The sequence below is a fragment of the Paralichthys olivaceus genome, chromosome 6, assembly GCF_024713975.1.
Source record: "Paralichthys olivaceus isolate ysfri-2021 chromosome 6, ASM2471397v2, whole genome shotgun sequence".
NCBI lineage: Eukaryota > Metazoa > Chordata > Actinopteri > Pleuronectiformes > Paralichthyidae > Paralichthys > Paralichthys olivaceus.
The window spans coordinates 26,452,047-26,479,387 of NC_091098.1; the positions used below are offsets into that span (position 1 = coordinate 26,452,047).

Below are 27,341 nucleotides of genomic sequence, written 5' to 3' on the forward strand. Positions count from 1 at the left end.
AAGTTAAAAGTGTTTTGGCTCTAAAATCATTGACGATCTTTTTTCAACCTCCCACAAAAAATAAATTGCAGTGAAATTTCCCAGATTTGCTCAGAAGAGGGCAGTGTTGCTCTCCGCTGAAGGAAACACGCTGTCGTCTGTCCGACAGTTTCGATAATCACAACCTGCAGCGGACGAACAGAACAGATTCTTTTGACTCACTTTGTTTCTTTCGGATTCAAATTTTCTCACCGAAACATTTGACCTCAGCTTGGACAGAACGTCAGAAACTGAAACTGAGGTCGTAAATAATAATACGTTTCATTTTCATTCTGTTTTGGTTCAAGTGTCTGAAAAGAATTCGTAAATGTTGGCTCTCTGATTATTGTTTGAAAGTCTGGAGGGAGAAACATCATTTTATCAAGTCTAAAGTTTTTTTAAAGTTAATTCACGTTGTTCGAACAGAAAGTTTTTCGTTTTTTGTCGGAACGTGTTCGTCAACGTTTCGAGTCGTTTGTCTGACTGTTCGTCCAAACCACAGAAAACTTCAGCCGAGACTCTTTGCATAGTTTGTTCATTTCACACCATGAACGTATAAACAGCTGGATACGTTAGCTAGCCCCACACAGTGGCCACGTATGGTACTGCAACTGAAACATTTCAGACGTCCACTGTAAAAGAGACGTTTTTAAATATAATACATTCTGTGTTATTGTCCAGTATCCAGTTCTTATAATACGTCCATGGTTTACAGCATAAGTCACCTGTCAGTCAGCTGACATCCCCGTGACATCACTGTGACATCACTGTGACATCACTCAGTGTTAGAGACAGACTGATGACGGCTTCACTCATATTTAATATTTCATCATTTAAGTTTTAGGGATCCTTGCAACATAAAAAAAAAAAAAAAAAAAGGCTGAGATTTTAAAAACAGAGTGAAAATATTTTTTATAAAAATCTGATAATTGCAAAAAAAATGGTCATTTAAGGAGAAAAAATCTTTATAATAAAACCATAAAAAGAAACAGTTTCAGGAACGTAGTGCCGGGATTCTTTAATGAATATTCAAATCAAAATATCTCATTTTAATCTTCAAATATTTTATCACAGCAAAAAAAAAAAAGTTTTTTCAGGCTGAATTTTTTTTGCTGTGATAAAATTTAAGAAAAAAAATTTCAGCAAAAAAAAATTTTTTTTGTTAATTAAATCTGCATAAATCATAAAATGGTTTTATATTTTCATTGTCGCCATAGAAAAAGATGAAAAACATATTTTTATAATTTATAAAAGCTTCGTGGTGAACGATGTGATCTTTCTTTAAGTTTTACATTTTAGAAAACAAAAAAAAGTTTCAAATGTCGGTGCAGCAGCAGAAATCAACTGATTCTTAGAAAAATACTGAGAAGTTATTACAACATAATAAATGTGTTTCATGTTGTAAGAGCGATGTTTGAGAACATCAGTCTGTCTCCAGCTGAACCTCAAACCCTTTAAAGAATCTTCACAGTGAAGATTTTAAGATTTTCACTCCAGAAAACTTTACAGTTTTATTTTCTGACCTCAGCTGCCGTCCTCAGTCTCTGATCAAAAATACTGTCACCACATGTCGTTGGGTTTTTTTGGCAGAAGAGCACGAACACAAAATGAATCAACATCAGATTTTGGTAAATGTACATTTTCATCTGCAGATTTGAATCTTTTTCACGCTCCGACCCTCCGAGGCTCCAGGCGAGAACATTAAAAAAAACCTCACTTTAAAAATAAAGTTTTAGAATGAGATGTTTCTATTAAACACTGCCTCACGTTAGTTTCATTAGTGACGTTAGTGGCACTTCAGACTCGACTACGACAACTTTTCATCTCTAAACTTGTTAATCATCCGTCAGTAACATGTTACTGTCTCTTTAAATCTGCTTCTTTTTGCATCAGATTCATTCATTCAACAGAACAAAGTTAATTTTCAGTCTGAAATGATTTCATTCAAACTTTAAAAGATTTTAATGGTCAAATGATTGTTTGATTTCATTTCTCCTGAAGAATCAAACGTCTCTTTCATCGTTTGGCTCAAATTGAACAGATTCTCGTTAAGGAGCCATCGTTGAATCTGATTGGTTCACAGCCCGTTAAACTAATTGAGTTGGGCTCATGCAGGTGTTCTTCAGTCCCAATGAATGCTGGGATATGTAGTTGAACCAGCAGCAGCTTCACTTCTTAGAATCTGAATCTATTTTAAATCTTTACATTTTTTTTCTTTGTTTGTCGTCATGTGATGTTCAAATTCTTTTTATCAAATTAGAAAAGACGACTTTTTTCTGAAATTTTCCGTCTTCGTGGAGACGATAGAACGAGCATCGAGCCGTGGGGGGGAGGGGCGGGGATAAACACTGATATTCAACAAAATAAAACAAAAATCACCTAAAGCTAAAACTCATCAAACACTTAAGCACTTTGAGATTTAGAAATCAAAAACGTAAATGGAAAAAGTTTTCCCTTTCGTAGTGTGTTCAGAGCCACACGAAGCCTCGACAGGCTTAACGTCGCTGCATCGCAGCAAACCCACCAAAATAAAAGCCCTGCCCCTCGCTGCTTGTTCACTTTAGCCGGCGAGACACCGTTTGAAGGCCTCTCCGCACCAACGACCACAGACGCACAAACACGTGACACGTTCGACTTCCAGCTTTAACTTTTGTCTGAAGTTGGTTGTTTTTGAAATCAAAGCTAAAAATGTTGCTTCCTTCAGATTTTGAGTTTATCATTTTTTCACGGATGTTGGAGAAGCTTCAAAGCTGCAGCATGAAACAGGACGAGGCGGGAAGCGTTTCCACAAACACCTTCCACCGTCGCCTCCTGCTGACAAAACATTTTCATAGAAAGCTCGAGTTCTATTTTAAGTCTGAATGAAGTGAGGTAGCCTGAAGCTGGAGTCGGACGCAGCCGGCGTCGGTCGGCGCGGCTCGTCGCTCGTGTTCGCCGGCTAAACGTGAACAATCAGAAATCCTCTTCACCGTCATCACATTTACATACTGCATCAAATATAGATACACGCAAAGATATTCAATATATATATTTGTCAGAGTATCAGCAAAATAAAACCCTCCACAAAATAAATCTCTGATTCATTTTTACAATATGTAAAACAAAACACGATTTCTATCACCAATCTTTTTAAAAGTGCTGGCAACATTATTTTATAACAATGTGCAAATTTCTGTAGTTTAACCTCATCGTACATTCCAATCATTACGTTTCCCTGTGACACGTGGAAGGTGAGTGGTTGCTAGGAGACAGAGTTGTAGACACGCCCGTGCAGACTGCTGATTGGTGGGATGTGAAGCGGGCGCCGTACACAGGATGTCCTGCAGGGCTCCGGGTTTGGCTCGTCAACCGTTCGGGCTCTAGATTTAAGACAACGACGTAAGGCAACGCTTGGCATCACGTTGAGTCCTCCGGCTCTCATCTCGCCACCAGCTGATTGGACCAAAGTCTTTGCTCGTCAGCTGGATTTGACGGAGGGTGAACGCCCGCACGTTAACAGTGAACCGTGTTTTTAAGACTAAAAACTAAACTGATTTTTAAAAATGTTTCTTTTCCCATGCTCGAGAAATGTTTAAAAATCTGCTCAGGTAGTTTGACCAGTTTCTGTGACGACGTAAGAACAGAAATGTTTATTAAAGTTTTCGTCACATACGAGAAAAACTAAAATCTCACCTAAGTACGATAAATGGTTGCGTGTGGCAGCAGATCCACGTTTTCTTTGTTTCAGATCATAAATCTGACGGACGAGAGCGAGATGTTCGTGGGAGGAGCTCAGCGTTCATGAGACTGAGGAGACGAGGCAGAGATGAGTGATCGGGTTGATTATTGGCAGCGTTGAGCGCGAATCGTTCCGTTTGGCACTTCAGTCGACCGGGAGGAAGAGGAGGGTGAGGAACGAAGCCCGACCTGATGCTCACTGAGGTCGTCTCCGGAACGAGGAGAAGTCAAAGGTCAGATCCAGTGAGAGTTCAGTTTTCTGATTATTTTATTAATCGATCAAATATCATTGATTTATAAAATGTAATAATCAGCATGATGAAGAAGTCGATCTAAAGTTTGTATGAATCACTTGAATTAAAGTGACTGATTATTACATTTATTAGAATTTGTCTCCGGATCTTAAAACAATGTTGAGCTTGAGTTAAGAAGAATTTAACTTTGTGTTTCGACTGAATCCTCACTGGAACCCTCTGACATCAGATCTGCCTCTGAACGACAGGTCTAAGAGTCACACGCTGCCCAGGAGTCAGGACTGTTCTGGGATCAGTAGTCGGAGCTGGTGATTCACAGTATTGGACTTGAGAACAGAACAGAAACCCTGAACCTCAGAATTCAGAACAACAATCAAAGTGTCAAATAAAGTGCCGACAAACTTAAAGACGTCAAAGGTTAAAGGTCAAAGTTAAACTCAGGACTAAAGCAGAACCAGGATCAGTCTGATGATGCCTTCAGGGCTCACTGAGCCCACCTCGGCTTCCTGGCAGCGTGGTTAGTTCAGGGACCGTTGGTTGCCCCGTAACAGGAATTTTCCGGGACGTGGAAAATGAACATGGAAACGTTAATTTTTAATTTTACTTATTAAGGCCCATTTGTGCTCAAGTTGGGAGCGGACGGAGTTTTTTTCTGTCTCTGGTGTGTGCGTTCGCTTTGTTACGTTCCTTACAGATGAAACAGACTCAATGGAGCAGTACCACAGGAAATCATCGGGGGCAGTGTAACCAATAGTTAAAGCAAGATGACCAGAGGACACGAGGAAGAAATTTGAGTTGGTGGATTGATCTGTCGCTGTTTACGTCGCGACGGCTTTTGTTGTGGTCAGAAACTCTTGACCCTGCGCTGCCCTCTAGTGGATGTGTTGCTTATAAACCATGGCCACGTAAAGGATGCATGGAAGCATGTGGGACGTTTCTCCTAAACAGGAAGTGAACACATCTTGTTGAAGGACCGAACGTTTTAATTCCTGTTACGACGCAAACGACCTCAGTGATTTTCTGCGGTTCAGTCAGTCTGTTCGTCTAAAATTCTGTCTCAGCAAATGGCCTCAACACACACAGAGGTCAAAGGTGTGTGAGAGTGTGTGTGTGTGTGTGTGTGTGTGAGTGTGAGTGTGTAATGGCCGTCTAACAGGTAGGTGTGTGTGTTTGCATTTCCAGCCCTCCCACATCAACACAAGTTTCCATTGATGCCATTAATCCAAGATGGAGGAAGCTCGACCGGCGTCGAGAAAATCTTTCCATCGTTTTTGACTTTTTCTTGATTTTTCCTGTCGAGAAGCAGATGAAGCTCCGATCGATCAATCAGCTGGTTGATCTCTCTGAGCTCGATCCAGAGGTCGACGTGTCGCTGTCTTGTTGTCGGTGGGACGGATGGAGATGGAGCTCTGTGATTGGTGGAGCTCGGACTACATGACGCTCTCAAAGATGATGACCTTGTTGTCGTCGGTGCTGGGTGACATCAGCGTCAGGGACTTGACGTCGGGGGCCATATACTCCAGGTGATGGTGCCCCCACACCGGAGTGGTCAGGTGGGCCCAGCGCTGCAACGCACAGCAGGAAACATCAGAGGTCATGTGACGTCAGTTCAGAGGCTCTGATTGGTTAAAGAGTAACAAGCTGCTGCTGGACTGAAACTAATCATCGACCTCGTCAGGTTTCTGATGCAGTAAAACTTTAAACCTGAGGAATGTGTTGCCTGGAAACCACCGAACACCAACTGTTACTGGACGGAACAACTTTAAAATAAAATATTCACGTACTTTAAATTCAGTTTTTAAAAAATATTCTTTAACAAATAATGGACTTGTATATATATATATATATATGTCTTCATGTGACTAAATACTGTGTAACATCAGTATAACACTGACTGTATATACAGAATCACTGACTGTTTATAAAGAATCACTGACTGTTTATAAAGAATCACTGACTCTATATAAAGACGATTACCTCTTTGAATGTTCCCTTTGCTCTGAAGAGTTTGTAGAGGACACTGACGGGGATGCAGAGCATCGAGGACAAAGCCAGACACCAGCCAATCACCTCGCCCCACCACGGGTACACGTACACGTTGTTGTAGGTCAGCGGTTTGTAGTTGAACAGGTGGAACAGGAAGATGCCCTAAAGACGAGAGGAGGCGGCCATGATGGAAAACATTGTCAAACACCGCACAGGATTATTAAAGAAAAGAGAATCTGTGTCTCACCAGGCAGACACACGGAGTAATGAAGGACCAGCACCACTTCATCCAGGGGAAAGGCCGGTAGCCAATCATACGAGCTACATCGTCCATGAAGCGGTCAGCACCTGCGACACGATCAATAAATCAATCAACAAGAAAAACATGCAACAGAATAATGTAGAATAAATATAAACTGTCTTTGAATAATGTTGTGAACCGTCTGAGACAGAAGCACAACGTTTACACGCTCCAGACACGATGGATATAATATATAGAGACAAGAAGATCAATCGTGAACACTCCTCCGCTCCGCCGCACGTCACCAACACGTTTGTCGTCGTTTGTTGTAATGTGACAAACTTTTTCACACAGAGAAAAATAAACTATGACCTCATGTTAATCACGAGGATCAGACTGAACTTTGACCTTCACATCATGTTACATAATTATTCCTGCACTTATTTTAAGATCACATACTACACTACTGTGTGTGTGTGTGTGTGTGTGTGTGTGTGTGTGTGTGTGCAGGGGGGGGGCATACCGTAGACCCAGGCAACTACTATGCATTCCCAGAATGCTTGCCACAACAGAGTCATTCCACTGGCCGAATAGTAGTCAAACAACTGGAAGACGTACATCCCTCCCTGCAGGACGACAACATAAAGATTCAGTTTTCACACAAAACTGCATCAAATCCTCGTCTGAGTTTCACCTTTGTTTGTATTTGTACAGAAGTTTTGGGTTTTTTCACAGTGATCAGCTGCTGCGTTCTCACTTCAACTCCTCCACAGACACTGAGGTGCAGGTCTGAAAGCAGCTCTTGTAAGTTTTCTAACTGTACACTGCAGTCACTGCATTCTAATTAGTTTTGGTGTTTCATTAAATGTGAACATGAAGAATGACTTGTCTGTTCTCTGTGACTCTGCTGAGTGGGTTCATCTCCCGTGAGAAGAAGTGACTGAGAGTCACAATCAGCTCCAGTTGAAGAGTGAAGCTGATCTGAGATCAGTTATTAACAACCAGAGCTTATCTCCAATGTTCAGCAGGAAACTTTAAATATGAAGAACTCTGAACAGAGCTCGGTGGATTTGTTACAGCAGCAGCTCCTCTGATTCAGGAAGCAGAGGATCATGGGTAATATCCGGCGTTCAGTTGTGTTTCAGCTCAGTGGGACGACACAGTCGGAGCTCCACTTTGTTTTGTCTGTCATCACTCGGAGACGGAGCCCAACAGAGTTAATCAACACGTGTGGCGCCGTTGCTCAGTAACAGTTGCACGGTGTTGTGTTAACGAAGATCCAGACAGTCTGTAACGTACCTGCGTCACCATGGAGAGATCAATGATGAAGCACAGTGAACAGCATATCGCCACAGCGATCTCCCTCTTATAACGATGGTAGTATTTTCCAGGGAACAGATCCAGAATTCCAGTAACAAAACCCTCAACGCCGACGAACTGGAGACAGAGACACCGAGTCAAAATCACAAACTCACAGTCAACTTCATTTACCTCTGAGGTAAAGTCACATGTTACAGCAGCTCAGACAGATAATAAATAAAATAAGGAATTAACGTCACTCACTGAATAAATCTAAATGTACTCTGGAAAATGTCCCAAAAATTGTGTCTAGACATGACGTATAAATTCTGCTGTGGAAAGATCAGTGTTTTTGTTTACAGCTCATCCACACCGGCGTCGGCCCTTATCACCAAAAGATCTGGGATCTCGTTGAATCTCCTGCTGCGTTCTTCATATGTAAAACACAAATTCCAGGAAATGTACAGACACTCTTTTCTCATGTCTGAATACAGTTCATGCTGAATGTTGCAGAAATGAAAAGAAACGGACGCTCACCTGACTGTCCAGCCCGAGCAGCAGCAGCATGAAGAAGAAGAGCGCCGCCCAGAGCGGAGCCACCGGCATCAGACTGACGGCCTTCGGATACGCGATGAACGCCAGACCTGGACCTGAGACACACAGGTTAGAGGTTTAATCCACCACAACCCCCCAGTGCAGACTGTTCCTCTCATCATCAGCTTTATTCTGGAAATGTCCAAATAGTTTTTCTTGTCGAATACTCGTATAAATCAAACTCTTCTATTCCGTCATGAGTGTAAATTCATCTTTAATCCCGTTGGTTAAAACTTTACAGACTGGCCCTTTAAACCTCGAGTTGACTGATATGTGTCTCATCCAATCAGCTGTGATCGGCGCCACCTTCAGGTTACAGCAGGAGTGAGTGTCACTGGGTTTCCTGAGCAGAGCCTCATGAAATAAAGATGAGTCACATGTCGTGAGGTGAAAGGGCCTGGTTCAGTAATCCCACAGTTAATACTGCGCACACGCACACACACGCACACACACACACACACACACACACACACACACACACACACGCACAGTGATGCTAATACTTTAAACCATTGTAAACGTGTCAGACAGGACTCAGGGTAAATTGGATCTACTTTTGTTCTTTTTACAGAAAGATTAGAATAAAAACGTCCATGTCCTCACACACACACACACACACACACACACACACACACACACACACACACACACACACACACACACACACACACACACACACACTCACACTCACACACACACACACCAAGATGCTAATAATGTAACCTGGACTGTAATATGTCACCATCATGTATGTGAGACTCGTCTGTGATTGGTCGAGAGGCGGTGGAGTCTCAGAAACAGATTTCAGTGAGTCGCTCCGACAGCTGCAGCCTCGTACCTTCTGTGGACACACTAAATATAACTGTGTGTGTGTGTGTGTGTGTGACTATCCATCATGTGCTTCCCTGCTATTAATAAACATACAGTTAGCTGGAGACTGTACACATGAAGCTACACAACACACACACGGTGTGATATAAACATATGAGAGCCTCAGACTGCAGCGTGTGAAGCTGGTTTCACCAACTGACCATGAACGAGTCTTCAGCCACTGATGAGCTGAACCTGCAGCTCACGTCAGTGATCTGTGGCCAGAGACTGTAAATAAAGATGGACGACACATCTCCACCTCGTCCCTTTGTACAAAGATGAAGCTAAAATATTTCAGATGCAAATCCGTCCACCGTCTTGTGGTCATGGAGCCAGAGTGTGTGAGGTCGGGGGGTCGTCCGCTAAATTCTCCCTCATTCCGTGTGCAGACGTGTCCTTGGGCAAGATACTGAATATTGCTCCTGACGGCTCTGCTGATCGAGAACGAGCTAACTGTATGAATGTGTGTGTGTGTGTCTTACCTGACTCAGCGACCTGTGAGATGTCGACTCCCTGCTCAGCAGCCATGAAGCCCAGAATAGAAAACACAACAAAACCAGCGAAGAAACTGGTTCCACTGTTGATCAGAGCCAAGACGAAGGCGTCTCTGCAGGAGAGAGAGAGAGAGCTCAGTTAATCATCGATCAATTATCAATATAAGAAATTCAATTCATTGTTTTCTAATTAAAACTTACTGAATCATATAATTATCATATATAGAAAACATCAACATCAACAGATGTTTTTTCCAGTGAACGACCAGAGTGTGTATGTGTGTGTGTGTGTGTGTGTGTGTGTGTGTGTGTGTGTGTGTGTGTGTGTGTCGTACTTGTAGCAGTCATTGTTGAAGCGGTTGTAGCTGCCCAGAGCTGTCAGAGCTCCCAGGCCAATGGCGTAGGAGAAGAAGATCTGAGTCCCTGCATCTATCCACACCTACAGAGGTCAGAGGTCAGAGGAGTGATGAGTTCACTGCTCGGCTCAGAGTCCGACATCTGACATCATTTGTTGGCGTGGGGACGAGGATCAAAGCAGCGTCTCTCTGTGAGAATCTGATCTGAGCTTTCTGTCCCCACCGTCTCACCTGAGCCTCCGCCAGTTTGGACCAATCAGGTTTGATGTAGTACATGATGCCGTCGTAGGCTCCGGGGAGCGTGACACCTCTGACCAGCAGGATGATGAGGACCACGTAGGGGAAGGTGGCTGTGAAGTACACAATCTGAAACACACACAAACACACACGTTATGGCCGTTATTATGAACAGTGCATAATACACACCTGTAGGGACAGATCAGTGTCAAACGTTAAGAAATTATTATTATTAACACACACACACACACACACACACACACACACACACACACACACACACACACACACACACACACACACACCTATCTTTGTATGACACCAGTTTTCTGGAAAGACCTGTTCGTCACTAATTTACTGAGAATTTCTTCGGATGAATGAATGAAGATTTTCTCAGTGTGTTGAAACCTGCTCTAATTCTACAATTATTTATTCTTACAATAATTATTGTTAATGATAAAAGATTAATCACCTGTCAATAATCAATAATCTTTATTTTTATACATCGTTCTCTGAACATGAAAATAAAACCGTATGGAGTCCAGCGGACCGTGATGTACAGCTCTCTCCCTCTCTCAGCCTCTCTCTCTCTCCCTCTCTCAGCCTCTCTCTCCCTCTCTCAGCCTCTCTCTCTCTCTCTCAGCCTCTCTCTCTCTCTCTCTCTCAGCCTCTCTCTCTCTCCCTCTCCCAGTCTCTCTCTCTCTCTCTCTCTCAGCCTCTCTCTCTCTCCCTCTCTCTCTCTCAGCCTCTCTCTCTCTCCCTCTCTCAGCCTCTCTCGCCCGGCTCTGACCTGACACTCATCTTTCAGCGTCCTGCTGATGATCAACACTGTGAAGTGTTTGTGTTGCTACAGAGAGCCGTGAGACCCGACACACACACACGTGTACACACACACACACACGTGTACACACACACACACACACACACACACACACACACACACACACACACACACACACGTGTACACACACACACACACACACACACACACACACACGTGTACACACACACACACACACACACACACACACACAGTTGCTCGTCCTCATATAAAGACATTTAAACATTAACTCTGTTGTTACTGTTTCGTGTGAACTCAGACATTGAAATGTCAGCGACGGAAATTTCCAGTTAATTTCCAGCGAATGCTCAGAATTAAATCAATTATTTAATCATCCAACATAAATTCAGAATAAAGTCCTCAGCAATAAATGAATATATTTAACCCCGTCAATAATGGCAATAGCGGAGCGGTGTCACAGTGTTACTCTGATAACCGTATCATATAAAGATAGTTGTTATCACAGAGAACACTCAGTACACTGTCGGTGTGCCGTACAAATTAAATTTGTGATGATGTTTCAGAAAACACACTCGCCGTTCAATGACTTTTGAAATTAAAGACGTTTCCTCATGTTGGAAAATTAGCTCAGAGTGGTTCAAATGACTAATGAGCTCAAATCTAAGGCTAGCTTACAGGCTAGCAAGAAAGGCTAGCTGCAGCCCAATAAAAAGCTAAAGGCTAACGTGTCAACAAATGAACAAATTCAAACGTTAAGTCACAGGTTCATCACTTTTCTGTTGTCGTCTGTGTCTATTAGTCTGGATGGCTGAGTTGTGTGTATTTGTGTTGTGTGTGTTTGAGTTGTGTGTTTTTGTGTTGTGTGTGTTTGTGTTGTGTGTATTTGTGTTGTGTGTGTTTGTGTTGTGTGTATTTGTGTTGTGTGTGTTTGTGTTGTTTGTGTTTGTGTTGTGTGTGTTTGTGTTGTGTATATTTGTGTTGTGTGTGTTTGTGTTGTGTGTGTTAAACTGAAGGTGTTTTCTTGAGTTTATATGTTCTGTAGTTGCGGTGCGTTGCCACCAGGGGTTTGTAGCACATGCTCATGAGTATTTTCTCTGTGTCTCAGTCACGTCCCACTGCAGAGTCCAGCTGCCCCCCCCCCCCCCCCCAACCCCCCCGCAGCACAGCCAATCACCGCCCGCCACCTCACAGCCCCCACCTGTCGTCATAGTAACAATGAGCCTGCCATGTGACAGCAGTGTGTACGAGTCTCACTGCCATGAGCCAATGGCACACACACACACACACACACACACACACACACACACACACACACACACACACACAGTCTCTTCTCTTTACTATCACTTGAAGGTTGTACTTTTAAAGGAACAGTCCCAGGTTTTTCTAAAATGAACATATCGCGTAGAGCAGTCACACGTCAGTGTTTCTACATCAAATACTTGTTTGTAAAAGTACTTTTACGCGACAACGAGCCGCCATAAGAGAAACGTTCAGACGTGATCTGACGTCTCTGCTGATCAATCAGCTGTCAGGTGACCTCTGACCTTCAGCCGTGGTGTGATGTAACTATGACTGTAATGAAACGCAGCTGTTGGTTCATTTGTCAAACTGACAGTCGCTGCAACGCCGATATTAATGAGACGCAGACATTTGGATAATGTGGGGGATGTTCCTATTATTATCATTATTATTATTAGAGAGGAAATACACAGTAATACAATTTTAAAATGGGATGATTTGCATTATTGAATTGGAGTTATAAATAATTAGTTGACTGTTTTCCAGGATCTTCGATGCTGCTGGATTCGCAGAGTTATTTTAAAGTGGGAGACTTATATGTTTTTCATGTTACTGTAGTTTTTTTATTTTTAAAACAAAGACAGTGACCAAATGGAGAAGTATCTCAGCTCAAGATCACATATCACATGTTTCCGGGGACTTATTTTAACAGCAGCATTGTGGGGACGGTCCTGTAAATCTTTACAAGTGTAACTCCAGTATCAACACCTGCCCTCATTTGGGAGCAAATTTCAGTTACAGGTTCTGGAATGCCACATAAATATTTATAAAAATGATGATAGTGACATAAAAAAAAATCTAAATCTATCTATGTTTTTAATTATTTTGATTTCCTGGTGTTAATCACATGACGGGGACACAAACCTTATTACAAACATTAGTCACAATTCAGTGCTTGTGTTACCTTCCCGGTGGATTTGACTCCCTTCCAGACGCAGAAGTAAACAAGAATCCAGACGAACATCAGACACAGCATGAGCTCCCAGTGAAAGCTCCCAGGTTCATCCAGACCCGGCGAGATGTTCAGCACCTTGTTCCTGCACAGAGACACGTGATGTTTTATTCAACATGGCTGTGACCTTTCAACTGTGGACAGAACCAATGTGGTCACCTTGTATCTCAAACTGTTCATTCTGGAGCCACTACAGGGGCCCAGGGGCCCAGGGGCCTCCAGTCTACTACATCCCTACACCTTGGCCGTAACCTGGGTGCAAAATACGGGATTGAGACTCTTCCTTTCTTTCTTTTATCATTAACAATAATTATCCTAATAATAAATAACTAGTTAGAGCAGGTTTCAATACACTCAGAAAATCTGATTCATTCATCCCAAGAAATTCTAAGTAAATGATGACGAATAGTTCTTCCCAGTCATACAAAGATGGGCGTGTCTGTTATGCTCTGATTAACAATTAGGTGTGAGACACAAACTGAAACTTTCACTCAGAGCAGAAGAAACAGACTCTGGAGTCTCATCTGTTTCGACACCGTTTGGCAGCAGCAGGAGAAACGGACGTTTCAACCCACACAGATGTGTTCGTGAGAAGAGAGAGCAGATTTCACACCTGAACACCACAGACAAGAAAAACAGAGGAATTCTCTTCTTCACACACTTTTAAAAACATGACTTCGTTCTTCTGTGATGCTCCATGACGCCACGTGGACTGATGCTGGGTTCAAACTGAAAACTCCAACGTTTCAGGAGGCTGATGTAATATAAGGCTGATATGATATAATAAAACTTCATGTGCAAAAACCTGGACCTGATCAGACTTTATCAGATTGAACCTGTGAAGGTTCAGACTGATTGTTTTATTGTTCTTTATTTACTGTTTTATTTACGGTTCCTTATTAATGTGTCAGAGGCGTCTGAGCTTTGTTGTTTGTGTGTCAGTGAATCCAGAGAGACTTTAGAATGTGAGTGTTCGTCGTCTGGCCGGGGTCCAGATGTGACGATAGCGGCCGGGCAGCAGGTACTGGACTAATGTGGTTTGGTCATTGATTTGAGTCTGATATCAGTCAGCGAAAAGCTTCATGTTACTTATCTCTTATGTTCTCTGATAACATTGTGAGGATATCGCTGCCTGTTCACCTACTGGAGCTAAAACGATACAGACAACATTTATTGCTCGTCTGAAATTAAATTAGAGAGGCAACAGTCTACGTCTGACATTTACAGCCCACAGAACATTAACGTGGAGGTGATTGAACTGCGGGAAAATATCAATCAAACCTAAACTTAATTTGTACAAAACTTTAAAAAACATCTCATGTCATATTTATAAAAACCCCGTGTCCTGATACAACACAATCTATCGACCAGAACCAGAACTTACTCCCAGAACTCAATGATGGGCGATCGCGAGTTCGCCAGCTCGGCACAGGTCAAGTTGCCGATGATGCTGATGTTGGCGAGGCTGCCGTTGTTGCATTGCTGATGAGGAAAGCTCTCGATGCAGCTGGGCGTGTTCCACATGTTGTCGCAGGTGGACCACGGGAGGACGGAGTTAAAGGACTTTATCAGGTAGTAGAAGCCCCAGGCCAACACCATGATGTAGTAGGTGTTGCAGAAAAACACGATCACCATGGAGGCGTAACCGAGACCTGAGTGAGAGGACGAAGACACAAAATGAAATGTTACTCAATTTACCATTTCAATTAGACCACTCGTGGGAAAACGAGAGTTTCTCGCTCGGCTTTGAGAAGTTTTAATGTTCTGGGGTTTAGTGACAGCTAGTGGTGAAGGTGCAGATCGCAGCCAACTCTTCGGGTAACGTTAAAACATGAACGACCCTCTCTACGGAGGCCGCCATGTTTTTTACATCAGTCCAGACTGAACCAACTAAAACCTTTTGAGTTTTTATGACGACTGAAGCTGCCACAGGTTCTTCTTCATGTTTGAAAGGAGAGGGGGAGGGGAGGGGTGTTCAGCTGCAACATGACACTTCAACACTAGATGTCACTAGATTCTACACACTGAACCTTTAACAGTTTGATTTGTACACAATAATAAATTGAATTGTATATTTTAATCTACAACACAGCTGTCGTACTGCAGGACTAAATATCCCCTGATTAAATCTCTGATTGATTATGGGGTTAGATTTCTGCAAGCTTTACTGAACTGAAATATGAAACCAGAATGTCGTCATCAGACAGAATAAACCCTGATGAACAAATACAAGACAATGAAAAGACAAATGTAAATATTTGAAAAACTTTTGACTTCTTTAAACCAATAATTTAAACCTATAAAGTTTCCGAAGCTACAAGCCAGTGGGAGGATATTCTCCATTTGTTTTATCATTGGTATCACATTTGTCAGATTATTAACATTCACTCCAGCTGTTTTATAAACATTCTCTCTTCTGCAAAGTACGTTCACAATTTCCTTCCTAAGTGAGACAGTTGAGTCCAGTTTTTCCACTTCCTGCTCGTAAACTGGGTCAAAACTGCAAATCTACATTTATGAGTTTACGAGCAGCAAAAACTCTGAGACGATAAGTGATCAGCTGAGGAGAAGTGCGGCCACGTGTTTCACTGCTGCTGATTCACAATGAAGTTTGGCCTCGACGATAAAAAAAAAACTCATTCACACTTTGTCGGCAAGATCTGAAAACGCTGCAGATAAGACTCGACGTTTTCTCAATCAACAGAAATCGTCAATTCAGCAACTGTGATGTCTGATCACCTGAACTGAACTTTACTGAACCACAAAGACAATTTCAGATTCATCTTCATCTTCATGTCGGAAAAAGCTTCACTGACACAGAATCTATAAACAGGAGAAATTAATATATACATATTTATATGCATGTATGTATATATGTATGTATATATTCTTAATATACAGTCATTGATCGATTGTCTTTGTGTGACATGAGTGCAAGCTGTTCATAAACTCAGTCTAACATCTGATCTGAGCTCAGTTTTAGTTGCCTATTGCATGGAAAGCTGTCACATGACCTTCAAAGCCCATGCACACATGTCATGCGTGTGCGTCTTTATTACATTCATGTATTGCACTGATTCAAACTCCCCGTCGGGACACTGCAGATGAACAGTCTGCGTGTTGACCGTTGGTGAAGTCGAGTGGGATTGTGAAGGTGGAGCTGAGTCAACATCAACGCCACCACCTGAGGTTTACGGCTCAGAGGAAGGTCACGCGCTCCTGTAACCATCGACCTGATAAACAGTGTGTGCAGCTGACAAGGATACACTGTATAAAGGAATTAGATGGCAAAGAAAGGTGTGTGTGTGTGTGTGTGTGTGTGTGTGTGTGTGTGTGTGTGTGTGTGTGTGTGTGTGTGTTGCTGGTAGTTTTCCAGCCGTGTGTGAAGTCACGTAGCGCAGGATCACAGATTATCACCTCCAGATAAACCTCAGCAGAAAAGCTGAATGGGTGTTTTCAGACGTGTCCACTCAAACTCAACTAAACTGCCTAATGCGTGGATTTGTGTCTGTTACTATGGCAACGTGACCTCAGCAGGGATATCGAGGTTTACGATCACCAACATTGTGGACCAAAGATGAAAAAACGTTAAGGACGTGAATATTAACGTTCACTTTGAACACACAATATGTAACTTCAGCCACCGCGGGTCTCTCAATCAAAACTTTAAGAAAATATGTACTTTGATGATGTCGTGAAGCAGCATGGGATCATGGGAGATGGCTTACTGTCAAGCAGTGTGTTTGTCCGTCATCATACGACAGTTGACGTTACAGAAGAGACGGACGAAGCCAAAGTGGACGTTTGAAAGTCAAAATGAAACGTCCCGTAACCCTGAATAAAATTTGAGATTTAGCTGGGTTTGGTTTGAGTCTCGATATGTTAATGATGTAAGATTAAGTGGGTGGAGCTTCCTGAAGTTTGTCAGTTGTCCATGCAAAGACCTTTTAGACGGTGAATCTGTGGCGTACTGCACCTTTAAAGAGCGGAGCGATGTTCCAGACATTGATGCTGCCGGCCTTCATGAACTGTCCCAGAGCGATCTCCAGGAAGAAGATGGGGATTCCGCCGACAAAGACGATGAGCAGGTACGGGATCAGGAAGACGCCTGCAGGACGAGAAACATCACATCATGTAACACGACATCATGACATCACCATCTGACGTCATGTATCCCATCATGACATCATCAAACACGACATAATCTAATCTGACATTATGACTTTATGAAACACGGACAGTGGGGTTATATCTCTTGTCCTCAGTCTGATGTGTTTAACTGTGGCCTGGTTCTTTAATGCTGTCGTCTCTCGTACGTTTTAACTGTTTGTAATTCGTTCCTCATGTTTTTTTCAGCGGCATCACGATGTCAAGGTTTTATGTAACTGAAGAGGAAGGAGGAGAATCTTCATCCCTTCGTCATCCTCGTCCTTTTTCTCCTCCGTATATATATTTAATCCGGTCTTTCACAGAATTCAGTCGAGGATGTGAGCGAACGAGGACAATTGAGAGAAACCACAGCTCACATACACTCTAAAACTCTCTCAGTCGAGGTGTAGTTACTGTACTTATATATATAAATATATATAGAGAGAGAGAGAGAGAGGATGAAGAGGTTGAACTGCCCCTTTAACCGTCATATTGATCTGAACAGAAAATCAATAATAAATCAATTAAAGGTCCATTTCTGTTTGAATAAGACAGTGGAGCTAATGGACGTCATCTCTCTGTATGAGAGCTCAGTGTGTGTAATGGCAGCTTCTGTTATATAACTGCTGGCACAGAACGTCACCTCTCCTCCCCCCTGCCTCACCCGCCGCCCTCTCTCTATCGCTCTCTCTCCTCCTTCTCGCTCTTTCACCCATCGTCCCTCCCTCCCAGTATCATTCCAGTTTGATTCCATTCATACCAGTTACCCGTAGCACTGTGACCCACTTACCCCCTCCTGTGTGTGTGTGTGTGTGTGTGTGTGTGTGTGTGCGCGTGTGTCGATCACGCCAATTAAAATACCAGAGAGAGGGTTTTCCTAATTGTTCATTCATGTCTCTCGTCTCAGTTCGGAGTAAAAGGAGAGGAGATGAGTATTCATTCATTCATTCATTCAAACAGTGCGTCATAAACAAACACTGTCGATGAAAAGACAACAGTTACTCCTGCGTCACACTGATGTTTTTCCTGTCTGTGGGTTGTTTTGGTAGTTTTACTCTCGGGTGTTGCACCTTGTTAAGATCTATGAGACAAATTGTGATTTGTACATATGAGCAATACAAATACACTTGTACTGATTGATTGATTGATCGTCAACTGAAAAACGGCTGAATGACGGCACAGTCAATTAGCAGTCAGGTTAGCATTAGCACGCAGGATTCTGGTGTGTTAGGTTAGCATGAAAACACACAAACTGCTGGTGAATCTTGAGGGGGAGGGGGGGGGCAGCGCAATAAGACTATCCTCTCTCTCTCTCTCACTCACTCACACACACACACACACACACACACACAGAGAGGTAATGCTGTTAGCTGCACAGTGACTATGTGTTGATGGGATTACAGAGAACTATGGGCTCATCACAGTCAGAGACACACACTCTGAAACACACACCAACCGTTCACGTCTCAAAACAGCAGGAGTTCCCTCCTGTGACGTTCAAACCCACACACCTTGATTCACCATCAACACATGTACAGAGTTAACGGAACATCTGCTCCTGATGGTTTCAGGCTGTTTAAACCTGATCAGCCTCCAGAGGAGATTACAGGTGAGTGTGTGAGCCCTGAGTTTCGCCTCTCAGGCTGAGTACAGGCTGCGGTCTAGAAGAGTGCCTGTAGACACAACTCAACGCACAACAACTCGTTATTCACTCAGTAAATTTAAATGTGTTCTGAAGTCGTTGAAGAATGTCACTCTGAAAACAGACGCCCCCTGCTGGTGCTGCGAACTCACTGTGGGAGATTGTTGTTGTCATGATTTGGTTTAAACTGATCTTTAATAATAAAAAACCAAAGTGTTTGAACATTTATTCTTTTGGCAGAAAGTCGAGGCCTCTGTCGTGTGTTTCAGCACATGGAGCATCTGTGATGATGTCGTTCCCTCTTGTTACGTACAGTGAGAATGTGTTTATGATGCTGCGGCCAGGGAGCGATGGGACAGGAACAAAAACATGTTCACAGTTCAAATCACTTTAAGACTCCGCAGGAAATGACATCACAGTAAAAAAATAGTAGCAGTGTAAACACGTAGGAACATTTTGACTGCAGAGGTCGAAGGTTAAATTCAGGAGCGAGCGGCAGCAGCTCGTCACGAATCCGTCTTTAGTTTGAAAAGCCTTGGGTGAGATTGTGGAGCGTTACCATGGGAGCGGGTGAGGGGCGGAGCCTCGTCCTGTTCCGGGGGTGTCATCGAACATGCCCTGGGCGTGGTTTGTTCAGAGCTGAAATTGAGACAGAGCTGCAGCTGCTGTTAGCTTGTTAAGCTGCAGCACCACAGTTAGCTAGCTAAGCTGGCTAATCCGTGGTAAGTCACTGGGCTAAGTACTGACAGGCTGATAACAGGGCTAATGACAGAGCGGCAGCTTCATCATCATCAGCATCAGCACTGACTGACATGTCCATCCCATCATGCACCCTGCAGGATGATAATAACGGAGCTGATCCTCTGACCTTTCCTGCAGCGGCGGCATCAAGTCACGTGTTTGAACTGTGTTCCCATCAGCCCCAGCTGGATGCCGTGTGGTGGGTGGAGAACACTGCGCCTGCTAGCATATTTTCTCTGGAGGTGGTGCACGTGTGAACGCAAATGTCCAATCGTGACGCACCGCAGTTTACGGACTTTCTCTGCCCGGCCTCCGAGTGCAAAGTCCGAAGAAATCCAGTAGAAGTGGATGTGTGAACACATCACTTCCCTCCTTCCAGGATTTGATGCTGTTGTGAACGAGTCTGTGCCGAGAACTCATCATCACAACAGGATGTTTATCTTACACTGGTATAACTGTAAAATGCTTCAAATTTAAAGCATTTCACAGGCGAAACACAAGGGGACTTTTATACTGAAGAGGTGACAGGAAGTGCAATGCATTGGTCAGTGAGCTCAGATGACTCACTCTGAACTCAGACATTACTCCTGAACTTCTTATCATTTTATTCATTCGGTCACTTTTGAATTCTCAACTTAAATCCACAATCTCTTTATAAATCCTGTGATTATTTTACCACATTGTCTTTTTGTTCTTCTGTTGCTCTGATGTTGAAATTGTCCGTCTCTTCTGTGAATCTGCCAAAAACCCTCAAACAAACAAACACTCGGTGCCAAAGGCTAACTTAGCGTAGTTTAGCTTCCCCTGGCAGACTGTTCCTGGACTGTCCCACATACTTGATTGGCTCAGCTGTGCTAAACATGATTCAGCGCTTCACTACGTCGTTATTGTTTTTATCAGATGTGATCCGAGGATTTTGAAATATAAGACACAACATGATATTTATTGTTATCTTATATTTCATTGCTCTTTGAATCTGTTTGATTCAAATAGCTGATTCATTTTTCAGTTGATTTCTGTGCTGGTTTTTCTTGTTTGCAGGAGCAGTTACATAACAACACACACACACACACACACACACACACACACACACTCCGACATGAAGTGAGGTCGGGACGATCCGAGTGACCAAGTCAATAAAAAGAGAGCAAGACATTTACTGTCCCTTTGAATTGTCTCACTGATCTGGTAACAGAAGCTTCTAAAAGAGGAAACAGCTGCTGTGGAGGGAGTTGATGATGACATATCACTGACAAGCCCTCAAGGATTCCTAAAAAATTCCAGAACTGACTCAAAGACCTTAAGAACATTTCAGTAAAACAATTGTGACCTCCTACATTCTCTTCCAGGACTCAAATACCAGGAATATTTTCCAAAACTGACGGAAACCCCTCAAGACCTTTTGAAATCTCTTCCAGGTCCATTTGAACCATAGTAACATCCTAAAGTAAGTCTGATTCCTCCTCCCGTTACCTGGAACCCCTTAAAACACACCTGGAACCCCTTAAGTAACAGCTGATACCATTAAAGCTCGCTCGAACACCTTGAAACACCACTGGAACTCCTTAACACACACCTGGAACACCTTAAGTCACCCCTGGAACTCCTAAACACCCAAAACATCTTAAAGCATACCAGGAACACCTTAAAACACACATGGAACACCTAAAGTCACATCTGGAACACCTTAAAACACACCCGATACATCTTAAAAACACCTGGAAGACACATGGAATTCCTTGAAACACACCTGGAACCCCTCTGAGCAGAGAGGAGAGGAGCAGTGAGGTCTCTCAACAGGATTAGAAGATTACTTCCTGATAATCTGTGTTCCACGTGGTGAGAGGGATGATGATGTCACACTTGGCAGCCAATCATCTCACTCACTCACACACACACACACAGACACAAGGAGTTCCTGACATGAAACTATCTATCCGTTGACCTTTGACCCTGACTCTAACAATAGCCCTGACCCTTCACCACGAGCGACGGTTCATTGCCATGGAGACGTACAGCAGAGCATGGACACCTGAACGGACCAATGAGAGGGTGAGACTGACAACTGTGAGACACACGATCAGCTGTTCAACAAACATTTGAGGAACTCCTGGAACTTTCAAGGAACATTTGAAACCATGGACCTTAGACATGAGGTACGGGGGGGTAAGGGGGCGACATTTCCTTCCACCCTCGTCTTAAAATGTCAGAGTGAGTCCATGTGAGAATACAGATGTCTGGAAACTTCCCAGTGAGCGAGTGGACATGTTGATTCTAACACGTGACGGACGTGAAACTGGAAGAACACAAACATGTCAGGATGAAGAAGAGGAGCTGTACAAGTGGAAGAGGAAGACGTCCACTTGGAAAGACGAGGAGATTCCAGCTCTGTTGGTGATGAGGGCCGACGCCGGCGTGGACGAGCTCTAAACAACAACACTGATCTTTACACAGCAGAGTTTATACATCATGTCCCGCCTCCTGCTGCTCTACAGGCTCCACCCCTCACCTGAATGTCCCCCACAAGTTCCAGACTCAAAATAAAACCAAAAATAAAAGACATTTTCAAACTGTTCTTGATTCATCAAAGTTAAACCTCCAAAGAAAACAACTGTCAAACCCACAAACCTGACGTTTACAGGTTATAAAGAATGTCCTCACAAAGATACAAGAGTGTAGAGACAGAGTGATGATGTAAAAGATGACGACTGAGCCGCAGGTCATTTTATAATCTGTGTGTGTGTGTGTGTGTGTGTGTGTTACTGCAGCAGTCACCCTTCCAAGGACAGGCCACACACACACATACACACATACACATAACCACAAACACACACACACACACTCACACTCTGCAGGACAATAAATCTGAGCGAGTCTTTGAGAGAAGGGAGGAAGAGGACAAGGGAAAAGGGAGGGAATAAGGAAGGACAAGAGGAAGAGAGGACGACTGAAGGTGGAGTAGAACAGGTCAGAAGATTGTGAAGAAGGAAGGAAGGAAGAAAAAAAAAGGCTGCAAGGAAGGATCCACAGGACAGAAGGGAGCAGCAGAGGAATGCGAACTCCTCTTTGTGCGCATGTGTGTGACTGTGTCTTTGTGTGTGTGTTTGCGTGTGTGTGTCTTTGTGTGCGTTAAGCACCTACACATTAAGTAAACGATGAACCATCAGCCTGAGTCTGAGCCCCGACCCACAAGAGGTCAAAGGTCACACGTCAGACATGAAACTCAGTATTATTGTGGTGAACTGTTGGTGAGTTCAAGGACACTTCGACATCCAGGATTTAAGAGTTCCCTGATGAGAAACAGCTCGATAAGATCTGCGGTCTGAGAATCAGCCACAAACTTGCAGAATGTTTCAGACGCTCACTCCTCAGACATGACCCTGAACATATGATCTGATCCGTCTTATCTCAGTGCAGCTGTAAACCACCGCCGCCGCCTGAAACCTCCTCAAGGACCCAAAACACTGCTGTAAACCCCTCCTCCCCATGACCTCTTGAAAATTTTCAAGGACCAGTAACAAATAACCACAAACAGTGTCTGGTGGCGAGAGAAGCAACAATCAAATCCGTTTTCAGGAGCTTCTTATATTTAAATCACAACCTACATGACATCAACGCTCTTTAGGTCGAGACCTTACAGTATCATAGAGAAACCAACAGTTCCCACAACGAGCAGTTTGACAACTGTGGAGCCAGGAAGGAACCTCGAACCTGACTCATGGTTCTGGTTGTGAAGTATATGTAAAGTGAAAACTATTGGTCCTGGTACAGAACCTTGTGGAACTCCACCAGCCTGGTGCAGTAACTTTGTTCCCCACATGTTGTTTGTCTGTAACAGAAAGACTGGAAAGATAAGAATTGAGGACCGAGCTGCACCTCCATCACTGAGGCAGTTCATGCTGAGCGCAGCACAAACGTCCGAACCCCAATTTTCATCCAACGGCTGTTGAGCGAAGTGATGGATCTACTGAGTGACGCTGCCACAGAGCGACGCCACCTTCAGGCTTTCAATGAAAACAACAGCGGAATGTTCCTTTACAGAGAGCGTTTGACTTCAGGCCATGTCGGATAAATCAGGTGTGAAGGAGGTAACCTTTACAGACAGGACATCAGCGTCCAGCTCTAAGAACTCAACCTTTTCTCTTGTGATTTAACACGAGTCAGACCTCCTCCTCCTCCTCCTCCTCCTCTCTGTGTGAACAGGCAGACCTTTCCCTCGCCTCCTCCTCCCCCCTCTCTCCCCCCGCTGTCCAGCTCAAACTGGCTGCCTGTGTGAACGAGACCTTTTCAGGTGAGGAGAAACATCTTTTCTTTTCTCTCGCAGCAGTTTGTCTCCGCTGGTGAAGTTTAGTTTGGAAAGAGAGCGAGGAATGATGAAGGCTCCTGCCGCGACTCGTCTTCTGCTCCAAGTGTTTCACACAATCCAACAGTTTTTACTCCAAAGAAACATCAGGAGATAAAAAATGGACTCTTCACAGGTTGTCTTCAAATGACCCGCAGGCCAAAAACCCAAAGAGCTTGAACTTAACAGAAAATCTCACTGGAGAAGCTGACGCCATGTTTGACATTTTTTCAAGAACCTGTCTGTTTTTCTTTTGGACCGGTGGAAAAAAAAAAAGTAATTTATCTGTTAATGTTTCTTCACTTTGTCCTTTTGTAGATTTAAATCACAGTTTGTTCTCGTCCTCATACACCAGACTTTTATTCTGAAGGTTTTTACAGAGGCAATATTGATTTTTATTGCGATTTTTCAAGAGACATAAAACTTCTGAAAGAACATTTGAATCTAACATATCATAACATGAAACAGGAAGTTTGAACTTTTTATTCAGTGATCAGATTTATGTTCTGGAAAAGTTTGTAAATAAGCTCATATTTATTTAGATCATTTTAATGTGTATATATTTAAACATTACATTTCAGGAAACTTGTGAGAAAAAAAACATTCATCTTAATGTAAGTGAAGAACTGGAGACGCTTCTCAGAAGTTCAGCATCAGCTTCTTCTTCATCTAATTTATGACTCTGACGAATTATAGACATTTTTCTGACTGATTGATTCAGAAAATAATCAACCACCAGACAAGAAAGTGGTGAAACTGAAGTGACGGGTTGAAAACAAACGTGTATATCACGTATAAAGACAGAAACATATCTCTGATTCTATCAGCTTATCAAACCGATCAGGGCTGTGTGAAGAGGAGGTGGATGAGTTGGTAGAAAGACAAAGATTGTCTGTGCAGGTAGAAGCTGGTCAAGAAATGAGGGAGGAGTCAAATGTCAGGATGTTTAAACTGACGAATTACGAGGAACTGATCTGGAGATGAGACAAACAAAACATGTCCCCTCTCCATCCAGTCTTCAACATGTCCTGACAAAGACAGAAGTGAACTGAAGCGCTGGACACAGACCAGTTGAACCTGCTGCAGTTATTCTTATCAATGTGATCGAGGCTCCACACCTGTTCAAGCTATGCCCAGGTGTTTAAAGCCACACCCCCTCTGCGGCCTGCCAACCTGGTATGAGGGATTATGGGGAATGGCGTTTTCACAGATGACAAACTGGTTTCAACGGAAGTTTTGACAGCGATACACAAACTAGCCTGACTTGGGGCTGGAGTTTTGTGTGTCTGTGTTCACATATAGTGTGTGTGTGTGTGTGTGTGTGTGTGTGTGTGTGTGTGTGTGTGTGTGTGTGTGTGTGTTGGGCCTCACCTCCTCCATTCTTGTAGCACAGGTATGGGAACCTCCACACGTTGCCGAGTCCCACGGCGAATCCAACACAGGACATGATGAAGTCCATCTGCCGCGTCCATGTCTCGCGCTCTTGGTACCCCGGCTGAGCCCCCGGGACCACACCTCCTTTCTTGTCCGGACCAGCACAAGCTCCACCGCCACCACCTCCAGAACCTGCCACGAGGCTGCCGTTAGTAGCTGCGGCAGGGGGGTAACCTCCACCGCCACCGTTGGACATAAGAAGGGGGTTCTTTTTGGTCTCCTCCAGGAGAACCAGGGAGCAGGAGGAGGCTGGAAGGGCCTGTTTCTCCATCACTCAGCCAGGCAGGAACCGAGCAGGAACTAGTCAGGAACCAGTCCACAAGCTGGTCCACAACCAGGCAGGAACCAAGAGGAACCGAGTCAGAGTCAGTCAGGGAATTTGTCTGTAAGATTCTTTGAGTTTTTGTCCTCTGTCTCAGTCGGTGAAGGAGCAGTCCACAGAGACACCTCGGCTCCTCTCAGCTGTTTTGACCCTGCTGGATGTTTGCTGTCTCTTCAGTGAAGGATCACTTGGATTCTTCTTTCAGTCCCAGTTTAAAACCAGAGAAGAACCTGCTTCACTTTCACTCAGTTCTTCTGTTTTAGTCTAATTCGAGTCTCTGCTGCTCCGGTGATATGAATAATATCCAGCGGAGCCTCAGGCTGATGCTTCACTGATCAGTTCTTCAGATTCAATGTAGAAAAACACAAATTCAAAGGTTCTCGCAGTAACGATGGTTTCTCTCCTCTCAGGTGAAATGACAGAACGAAATGGTTAAAATAAAGAGAACGGTTCTGACACCGACACTCGGACAACGACCTTCAAAAACAATCCACGAAACACTTGAATGTGAGTCTGAAGAATCGCATGAGAACAGAGAGTCACGGAGGAGACGGAGGCCGGAGGGACGGAGAGGACGGAGAGGACAGAGAGGACGGAGAGGACACGGTGCTGGTACTCACACCGAGCGGCTTCAGTCCCGGCGGCGGGCGGCGGGCGGGCGGTGCAGGCGGCGGAGGAATGGGGGCGACTCCATCCGAGGAGGAGGAATCAGATAAAGAGGGGAAACAGAAGGAGCAGGAGCAGGAGGCGTCCGGAGGCACCTGAACGGTTCCCGGTGCAACGAGCGGTTTAACGGGACGTTTCAAATCTGCTGCTGCTGCTGCGTCCGTTTGAGCCGCGGCTTTAAAGGAGAGCGTCTCTGTGACGTCACAGACCCCGCCCACACCCTCCACTTCGACCTCCTCTCTCTACCCCCCCTCTCTCTACCTCCTCTCTCTCTACCCCCCCTCTCTCTCTACTCCTCTCTCTCTCTACCCCCCCTCTCTCTACCCCCCCTCTCTCTACCCCCCCTCTCTCTGTACTCCTCTCTCTACCCCCTCTCTCTACCTCCTCTCTCTCTCTACCCCCCTCTACTCCTCTCTCTACCCCCTCTCTCTACCCCCCTCTCTCTCCCCCCCCTCTCTCTACCTCCTCTCTCTCTCTACCCCCCCTCTCTCTACCCCCCCTTCTCTCTATCCTTCAACCTCCCTCTCTTCCTACCTCTCTCTTCTTTCTATCCCCCTCTCAATCCTTCAACCCCTCTTTCTCGCTCTCTCTCTCTCTATACTTCAACCCCTCTCTCTACCCCCCTCTCTCTACCTCCTCTCCCCCCCTCTCTCTACCCCCCCTTCTCTCTATACTTCAACCCCTCTCGCTCTCTCTCCATCCTTCAACCTCCTCTCTTCCTACCTCTCTCTCTCCTCCCTACCCTCACCCTCTCTCCACCTCTTTCAGGAGTAGTGTTCCTCCGTCTCTTCCTCCAGAAGAAACTGCTTCATGTAGTTGTGACGCCCGGTGTTCTCCCTCTCTCTCCCTCAGAGTCTCACATCATGATGCTTCACCTCTGAAACTGTCACCTCCTCTTCTTCTTCTTCTTTTTCTTCTCCTCC

The 27,341-nt window shown here is 44.1% G+C and overlaps 1 protein-coding gene across 1 annotated transcript; it reads right to left on the bottom strand.

Annotated features, from left to right (window-relative positions):
* slc6a8 (solute carrier family 6 member 8) lies at positions 1 to 26,597 on the bottom strand. Its single transcript, XM_020105622.2, has 13 exons — positions 25,368 to 26,597; positions 17,099 to 17,230; positions 14,507 to 14,774; positions 13,075 to 13,207; positions 10,061 to 10,195; positions 9,809 to 9,912; positions 9,462 to 9,586; positions 8,053 to 8,165; positions 7,516 to 7,653; positions 6,740 to 6,842; positions 6,223 to 6,323; positions 5,967 to 6,137; positions 1 to 5,554 (listed from the first exon to the last, which is right to left on the bottom strand). Exons 1-13 carry the CDS (start codon positions 25,699 to 25,701, stop codon positions 5,420 to 5,422), a joined length of 1,992 nt encoding a protein of 663 aa, XP_019961181.1. The 5' UTR covers positions 25,702 to 26,597; the 3' UTR covers positions 1 to 5,419.
* Between the last annotated feature and the right edge of the window lie 744 nt (positions 26,598 to 27,341).

Coding starts and splice junctions, on each gene's coding strand:
- slc6a8 (XM_020105622.2), bottom strand. CDS start 25,701: ATGGAGAAACAGGCCCTTCCAGCCTCCTCCTGCTCCCTGGTTCTCCTG. Junction 9,587..9,808: donor TTCAACAATGACTGCTACAA/GTACGACACACA, acceptor TCTCTCCTGCAG/AGACGCCTTCGTCTTGGCTC. Junction 6,138..6,222: donor TTACTCCGTGTGTCTGCCTG/GTGAGACACAGA, acceptor TCTCGTCTTTAG/GGCATCTTCCTGTTCCACCT.